Genomic DNA, 9,414 nt, shown 5'->3' on the forward strand with positions numbered 1-9,414 from the left:
CAGCTGATCGAGGTTTCCTTTAGAACCGCTAAAGAAATACATTTGTCATCATGGACGCTGTGTTTATAGACAGGGATGAGTTAGTTCGTGAGCAGGGCTGCAGCTCGATTTCATGGGTGAATGGCTGTCATGAATGGTTCCTTTGTGTTAAAAAGGTGTCAAATTACACCACATTGTACAAAACACAGTTCAAACATGGAAGTAACACCAATTTAACACCTTTAGTTCCACTAATACCCTGGTTACACTCTCCATATCAAGGACAGAGGAGACGAAAAGGTCTATTTAAAGAGTATATTTGGAAAATTGGAAACATTTTAAACGTGCGTTTTACTTCTATTTTAAGGCTTCACATAACTAAAACCACCAGTTATCCTCAAGCTGGTAAGTTTTAACAGCAAGCTCTTAGAAACCTGTGTTTAATAGGTGAACAGTAAATTAAATCTTATAATATCCATTTTTTTCTAACTCTCTGTGACTTTACACCATGTCCAGGCTGCTAAACAATAAACTATTCCTACCCTGCTGTGGAATTTCCATCAACCCATTTTAAATGGTGTATTTACTCAAGGAAATGTGTCAACCAGTCCATCATTTTTGGCAAACCAGAGGAACAACCTCCCTGACAATACCTCCACATTTTCACAATTCCAATCTGGCCCAACCTAATGGAAGCTGTCAAGTCTTGTTTAATGAATGTTTACTCTGAGTCAGCTCCAAACTAACTGACAACATTTCACAGAGGTCATCGGTGTGGCTGCGATTTGTTCAAAAAGCTGAGTTTAAACTTTGCCAACAGCAGTTTGTGTTTCACAGCTAAACAACCAACATGTCAGAGGATATAAAAACAGCAGCTAACCTAACTGGACTTGCTGCATTCCTTAGTAGCAGCTTCAAATGATTTAACATGCTGCAAACACAAGCTTTTTATGTAGATTTATAATTAATTTTAGTGTGTTAGTATAATATATTTAGTTAATCTACTGACAATGTGCAGATTTTCTGTCTTTTTTTTTTTTTATTGGTACGATTTCCTTTGGTACAGCTCGACTATTTTTGCTGCATTTAATATAGCTTCTGAAACACAACAGATCTCGCTGGTTATTTATGATCCACAGTATCTAGTCTTTTAGTTTCTGAGGGATTCAAATATTAAATTGGGTCACAGACTATTTTTTACTGATGCAGGGTTCTGAGGCTACTGGTGGCCTTTAGGTAACCACATGAACACATCAATAAATCATTTTCACCTAGAACAACTAAGAACCTTAGATGTAGTCTTAAAGGCCAAACAATATGCAAAAAATAATGTGGCTATTTTGACATTGCTATATTGTTATGAGCTACGATTTCAGTGGGGATGGACTGTACAAGGAAGAGACTGGAGAGGGAGGCCACCAAGACACCTATGACTCCTCTGACTCCTTTAGCATAAAACTCTTACCAGAGAGGTCTTCTGGTAGGCCTGACCAGGAGTGAGTCTGGCCAGTCGAGCTTCATAGGTGGCTTTGAGCTTCTGGTTCAGTCGTGATGCTTCTTCGATGGGAGTCAGCTCCCTACAGCACAGAAACAAAACACAAACAAACAATAAGTTACTTAAAGGACGTATCAGCGTCTTTTCAGAGGCTAAATATCATTGAAAACAAACACAAGTACCAAAAACCTTCATCCATGACGAGTTTTTGCAACTTAAACTTAATATTTTTGGCAGATAATCTTCATATTTGACCTCATTAACTTTCTAACTCCAAACACAGAATGAGTGAAGCATACTAAGACTGTAAGAATTCCTACAGATTCTGTTATCTGCTTTTATATTTCACATTGTCCCTCCTTGTTCTTACTTCTTGCTCGTGTCCTGTGATGCTACAGTTTGTAATCTCTGGAAGACTTCAGGAGGCAGGAAAGGCGAGAGCTCCCCTCCACCGTCTGATAAAACTCTACGATGGCCGGTCTTTGTGGGGCTGCTGGATTTCTGCTCAACAGGAGAATCAGCTGCAGGGACTGAAATACAGGCGAGACAAAGAAGGGCACCGTAAAAAACAAAATCTGTTTTTAACTATGATTTACCAAACAGTTGTTATTGTTTTGCTAAATTACTGATAACTGTGTACTAACAGTAACTAATTATAGTCACAGAAAAAAGCAATAATGTACATTTAAGCTGTAAAAAAAAACAGACAATGTTTGCATCATAAATCTGTATTTTCATAAATGATAATTTGTTCTTTTTGACTGTAAAATGTCACAGTTTTTTTTACTATATTTAAATCAGAAAAAAATATGATTCAAATATTAGCTATTATTTGAAAGAATCATATATACATTATATTATTATTATTATTATTATTATTATTATTATTATTATTATTATTATTATTATTATCATCATCATCATCATCATCATCATCATCATCATCATCATCATCATCATCATCATCATCATCATCATTATTATTATTATTATTATTATTATTAAGTATAATTGGGATTTTTAAAATTATTTTTAAAAATTTAAGCTCTTATTTAACAAGTTTTCCTTGTTTTGTTAAATTACAGATAATATCCAGTAAAATCACAGAATAATTGTAAAAATAAATAAATAATTACAGTAAAAAATAGGCAGTAAGAGGCATTGGATTGTATTTAACGCAGCAAAAAAATATTATTTTACAAATATTTATATGTATATTAGGGTTTGAAAAGTGGTAATTTTATTTTTTTTTTTTTTTAACAAATTTTCCCTGTTTTATAAAATTACAGGTGATAACTAGCAAAAATCACAGAAAAAAAACATCAATTTACATTTAGTCTGTAAAAAAGGCCAAAACTGTAATTAATGTCCACATTAGAAATCTGTATTTAAAAAAAAAGTGTAAAATTATTCTTGTGTTATACTGTGTTCAAATCAACAGAAAATGTTAATTAAAAATATTTATATCTATATTAGGGTTTGAAAAAATGGGAAATATTTTGTTTTATGAGTGTTATTTTATAAATGTTGACATTGTTGGTAAATTATAGATAACTACTAGTAAAATCAAACAAAAAAATACATTTAGGCTGTTAAAAAAAGGCTACAACTTTAAATAATGTCTACATTAAAAATCTGTATTTTTTTTAAATGTGTAACTGTAAAACTATTCCTGTGCTATACTGTATTTAAATAAACAGAAAATATGAATGTAAAAATATCTATATCTATATTACAGTTTGAAAAATAGCAAATATTTTCTATAAGTGTTATTTCATCGATATTTTACCATGTTGGTAAACTACAGACTATAACTAGTAAAATCACAGAAAAAAAAGATTACATGTTGACTGTAAGAAGAAAAAGCCCAGAACTACACAAAAGATCCTCTTCAAAAAAAGTCTATTTTTTATCAGTAGAAAATATTTATTTTACTATGTGTGGGTGATAAATTACACTGTTCAACTGTATTTACACTGGCTAAAAAAGTTTCTATTTTACAGATAATTTCTGTTATTTTTCCAGCGTTACAGTATTCTACAGTATTTAATGTATTTTCTGGCACATTCTCAGTTTTTTTTTTTTTACATGATATTTGTGGTTCTGGGCTCAGGGGACTCAGTCATGTGGCTGAATTTGATTTGTGACTGAATGGTGTGTTTGTAGAAGAGATGCTGCTGATTGGAGGGTTTGTGTTCACCAGTGTTTGTAGGAGCAGCGGTGGTCTGATGGGGCTCTGATGAAGATGAAGCAGCAGCAGCAGCAGCAGTAGAAGAAGAAGAGGAGGAGGAGGAGGAGGAGGCGTGGAGGTCTGGCGGGTCCACGTTCTTCCCTATAAACGACTTTGCTCTCTCCAGACATTGCTCGGCCAACCTCAGCATCCGCTCCACTTCCACCGCCACCATCTCCTTCTCCTCTGAGGAAACACAACAGGTCATGAGAGGTGAATCACTATTAGAGATTCTGGCAGATTAATCTAATGCAGGTCTGAGGTCTGACTCAGTTTCATGAACAACAATCCACCATTGTGTTCAACCTGATTAGTTCAGGGCCGGTAGGAATGATTAACTTTGTGGCGCCGCTGCTGCTGTGACAAACCCATCAGCTGCTCCATCCCCAGAGGCTTTTTCATCTGATTTATGCTAATATAAACATGTTTTATTGATAAAAGGAGCTACATGCTATCAAGTAACACAAAGAAATCTCATTAGAAATCACTAGTAGGAGACTAATAATGACGAATCTCTTTTTACTGTTCTCTGTTTCAGTTTCAGGGCCTTTTTTTCTCCTCCTGTCACATTTTTCTTCACTAAGATTCATTTTTCATTGCAATAAAAAGTCCTCTGTGGAAACAGAACAGCCATGAAGAAGGAGAGAGAATGAAGAAATGTCTTCTGTGCAGATTGACAAAGTTAGAATGACAGAAAACACAAAAAAGTTGAGTTTCTTTGATTGTTCGTTTGACAAAAAATTGGGAAAAATTTGAATTTTCCAACTGCCCTCTCGTTTGTGTCGTTTTATTTGTTTTTTGTTGTTCTGAATCTTGTTTTTGTCATGTTGTCAAATTGTTTCTCAGTTTGTGTCTCATTTTCTGTTGCTTTGTCTCTTGTTTTTGTCATTTTGTCTTCCTTTTTTGTCATTTTGCGTCTTGTTTTTGTAGTTTTGTGTCTTTGTGGTGATTTTGTCTCCACATACTGCAGATATTTAACTATTTCCATGTTTCCAGACTTTTCATCTCTACTCTGCTCATCCTCTGTAGAAAGATGTTTCTCCATGCTGAATGTATCTCCAACAACTTGCTCCTCTGTTCACTGTTTCTGAGTCATGCTGCATTTATTTTATTCATCCAGTAGCTTTGATTTTCCTCTCAGTCTCTCTGTGGAAACACTGCCTGCAGTTCAACTAAATATAAATAATATAAAAATAAGACATGCAAAATAAAGTGATTTTGATGAACTATCACAATTTCAAGCTTAGATTTTGATCACTTGGTTGACAAAACAGCACATCTGTCACAGATGCTTAGTTCAAAGACCGTCAGAAAGTTCAGAATACAACAATTCTTTCTTTTTTTACAGTTTCTTGCTGAAAAACATCATTTGCGCAGTTTTTTTAAACATTTAACACATGCCTTTTAAACCTGATAGCAGGCTTTTGGGGTAATCAAACAGAAATGCACTGACAAGCAAAAACATTAAGACCACCTCTGACTAATGTGCTTTTAGTCAGAACTTCTTCTCTGCAGATCCTTTAAGTCCTGGAGATGCCAGGTGGAGCCGCCACAGATCAAACTCATGATTCATCCTGTGAATCATCCGTTTAAACCTTCGTATTAATTAATGCGTTGCCACGAGAACCGATTGTTCAAATACTATCCGGTGTTTCCCAGAAGTTGACGCTGGTTGAACTTAATCTCCTATGAGTGGTCATGATGTTTGGCTCATCTGTGTACGAGTCCATGCAAGTAAAACCCAAATTACAAGCAGTAGTGGAAAGGAACTAAGTACATTTACTCAAGTAAGTACAATTATGAGGTAAATACTAGACCTTTCATTTGCTATAACTTGTTTTGAACAATTATCTATCACGTTACTAAAAAAAAGCTGAAAATGATTTAAAATGTCTGAAATTAGTCAAGAAAAATGCTTGAAATGACATGAAAGTTGTCCAAAATTACACTAAAATTTCCAAAATGACTCAAATCTGTCGAATATTACGAGAAATCCTCCAAAATGACTCAACATTTATTTTTAGGCTTTAGATAAAAATGTTCCTTTCGTTGTCTATTACTTGTTCTGACCAGCCACCTATCACATATGCTGATATGAGCCTTGAAAGTTCACCCAGAATGCACTTTTTAAAAAAGTTTTCTCTGTCTTTAGATAGAATTATTCAAAAATAGTTGACAGTTATTTAAAAACTTGTTCCAAATGACATGGAAGTTGTCCAGAATCACATAAAAATGTGTCCAGAATTACTCAATATTGTTCAAAATAACATGTTAATCATTCAAAATTACTTGAAAATAGCTGAAAATTTTTAGCAGAACTCAAATGTGTTTTTTATCAGAAATTGGTCAAATGACACGAAAGTCGTCTAAAATTTCTCAAAATGTGTCCAAAATGACTCAAAATTTGTTGAAAAAGTCACGGAAATTGCCTAAAATTACTTAAAAACTGAAGAAAATGACAGAAAATATGTTCATAATGACTCAAGGAATTGTTCAAAATTACATCAAAGTTTCACAAAATTACACAAATTCATCCAAAATTCTGTAATTTTTGTCTTTCTTCTTTAGACTGAGACACCTGGATGGATGTAAAACTGATCTGGTGTCAGTTTTTACCAGAACTCAGATGTGTTTCTTCTCCTAAATGTCATGGTTCTATCTGCTGGACTGATGAAGGTCTGAGGCTCAGAAATGATGGAAAAACTCCATTAAAAAGCAATAAATCTGGACCCACCTCTATGCACTTCAAAGACCTGGAACTAAAATTTTAATTTTGCGTGGCTCCATTACATCTACTAAAGTTACTGTAGATAAAAAATCAGCTGACTCTGAGGTCTGGTTGGAGGCTCTGATTGATTTTTCAATGACCTTTACTCCAAACTACTCATTTACTCATTTTATGCAGCACTTTATACCAATAAAAACTAATGAAACAAGCGTACAAGCTGCTGTTTCACTTGCTGCTGGCCTAAACACAATATGAACAGTTTAATTTAGATACTAAGAAGGATTCATGTTTTAAAAAGCTAATTACTATCCCCACTGAGCATCTCTGTATAATATGTAAAACTGAAAACATATACTAAAGTAACACAGTTAGGGTTAGTAAACAATCACATACTGTAGTTAGATATTAAATTATAAAGTTGACTTTACAAGCCACATCTCAGATCTTACTTTGTGACGCAGCTTCCTCCAAAAGTGCATGTGAAATGTAGTTGATGGTCCGGAGGTATTCACAGTAGGCTTCCTGGCGAGAAACCACAAGCAAGTCAGATCATTTTAACCCTCCTGTTGTCTTCATTTACAGGCACCAAAAAATATTGTTTCCTCGTCTGAAAAAAATCCAAAAATTCTGCAAAAAAATTCCCCAAATTTCTGAAAATTTGCAAAACCTTCAGGAAGAAAATTACAATAATTTCTTAAAAGTTTGCCTTAAAAGTTTTATTTTTAAAAAATCCCCCAAATTTGGCAAGAAAATTCCTGTAAATATTTTTCAAAAAATGAGTAAAAATCTTCCAAAAAAATCCTAAAAATATCTAAAGTGATTCCATATATATCAGTAAAACTTCTAATATTTTCTTTAAGAACATTCACATAAAAATCAACCAAAATCCAGCAAAATGTTTTGAAGAAACATTTTTAACATTTCTTTTTTTCCACCAAAAATGTTCAAAGATTTCCCAAAAATGTTGAAAATGTGGACATCAGAAGTTTCACTGTGAAAATATTTTTTTTTCCACATTTTCAAACTTTAAAATGGGTCAATTTTGACTCACAGGACGACACGAGGGTTGAGAAAATGGTGAAAGATACCCACAGAGATTGTTGTGAATAGAATTAATAACACCACAAACTCCAAGCTGAGACCCTCTTTTCTATTCATATTGCCTGCAGCTTGGAAAAAGTCATTTTTATCATTCAGAGAAAACTTAAGACTTTTCATGGACATTAGAAATGCCATCAAAACAGAAACGGAAACAGGTGGATGTATTTAAACCACCTTCATGATTAATTTACCCTCAGAAAAAACACCTGTTAACGCTGTTAACTGAAAATATGTTAATAGAAGAGAATAAATACAGAAGTCGTGCATTTATTTATTTAGAGGAAAATGATTCTACAATCTCACGGCGTTGTCATGAAAGTCTTAAATTCTTCACACATATTTAGCAGCATAAGCCACAAAATCAACACACATTTAAATACTAAGATCCAAATCTTTCATTTTGTTCAGTACTGTGTATGTCCATCTTTATTTCTGATGACACACTCAATCTTTGTTGAAAATGACAAGAAAACTGTCCAAAATTAGTCCTAGTTCACCCAAAATTACTCAAAAGGATCCAAATTGACTGATGATTTGCAGAATGACACAAAATCAGTCCACGATGCGTCAAAAATTACACCAAATGACTCAAAAATGACACAAAATTACAGGAAATTTGCTGAAAAATAAATGGAAATTGTCCCAAAAAAACTGAAAATCATCCAGTTTCTGAGTCAACAATTGTCAAAAATAATAATTAACAGAACAGAAACCAGATGTATTCTTTAGACTGTGACACCTGGATGGATGTAAAACTGATGTGGGGTCAGTTTTTTACCAGAACTCAAATGTGTTAGGGCTGCACTCACTACTTTTCCGTAATGTATTAAGACTAAAATGGGAATTTAAACACACAGGAAAACGCAATCGAATTCTTAATTTCAATATTAAGAATAATTACAATGAAAAAAATATTTAAAACTCCTATGGCCATCCAATCCTAAAATTAGAGAGGCACCATCAAGACGAATGGGCTCTGGGTGTTACTGTTATAATAAAGTTTAATTTAAAGTTAGAGTACCATATTTGAAGTAGCCTAGAGTGCAATAATTTAGTTTACTAGCTCGTATTTATCTATTGGTGTTTAATATTCTGCTGCTGTTTACTGGATTTGAACGTTTATTAGTGGTATTAATAATAGTTCATAAAGTCAGTCGGGATGTTGACTGCTTTTTACTCGATTTAAACATTTATCAGTGGTATTAACTACAGTAATGGTTCATAAACTAAGTCTGGATGTTGACTCTCTGCTGCTGTTTACTGGATTTAAACGTTTATTAGTGGTATTAATAATAAAAACAGATCATAAAGTAGCTCTGGATGTTCACTCCGTGCTGATGTTAACTGACAGCTTAACGTTAGCTCGCCTCCGCCCCCCTCTGTTTACATCTCCGCTCTCCGTTTTCTGTCCGGTTAATAACGGAATGCTGTCGGTGCCGTGACGCGGCTCGGTTCTCTACCTTGTGTTTGTTCTCTCCGTCCAGCTGTATCGCTGTTTTGGCCATTTTCATGGCATTTTGAAGAGGCTTCAGTCCGCTGTCAGCGGTAGCCATGGTTAGCTTCCTTCTAGTTCTTCGTCTTCCTCTTCGGCTGCTATTATATCTTCTGAAGGAGCTCTACAGCGCCAACGGTGGACATGCGGATGTACTGGGAATTGCAATAATATCTGACTCCTTCAACAGCTCATATGTCGGATACATCTAACATTATAAAACAATACTTTTCTGAAATCTTCAAGGTGTTTTCTAATCATATGAGCAAAAATAATGTAGATATGACTCTTCTATAAAAAAACTGTGTTTTCTCATTTATTTTCAGTGGAAATTCTGATTTGGCAACTTGACTGTAAGGTGATCATCACTTTCATAATCAAAATGTTAT

The 9,414-nt window shown here is 34.1% G+C and overlaps 1 protein-coding gene across 2 annotated transcripts in view; it reads right to left on the reverse strand.

The window, feature by feature from the left end:
• Positions 1-9,108, reverse strand: part of vps9d1 (VPS9 domain containing 1) — a 41,579-nt gene extending 32,471 nt beyond the window's left edge. The window contains exons 1-5 of one of the 2 annotated variants that reach the window (XM_055009116.1): positions 8,994-9,108; positions 6,882-6,954; positions 3,675-3,890; positions 1,845-2,004; positions 1,445-1,556 (exon numbers count right to left, since the gene is read on the reverse strand). In XM_055009116.1, coding sequence (XP_054865091.1) covers positions 1,445-1,556; positions 1,845-2,004; positions 3,675-3,890; positions 6,882-6,954; positions 8,994-9,086 — 654 coding nt within the window. In that variant the 5' untranslated portion in view covers positions 9,087-9,108. The remainder of the gene's footprint in view (positions 1-1,444; positions 1,557-1,844; positions 2,005-3,674; positions 3,891-6,881; positions 6,955-8,993) is intronic. The other variant, XM_055009117.1, reaches the window with a different exon arrangement.
• Positions 9,109-9,414: the final 306 nt, after the last annotated feature.

The sequence above is a fragment of the Amphiprion ocellaris genome, chromosome 3, assembly GCF_022539595.1.
Source record: "Amphiprion ocellaris isolate individual 3 ecotype Okinawa chromosome 3, ASM2253959v1, whole genome shotgun sequence".
Lineage (NCBI taxonomy): Eukaryota > Metazoa > Chordata > Actinopteri > Pomacentridae > Amphiprion > Amphiprion ocellaris.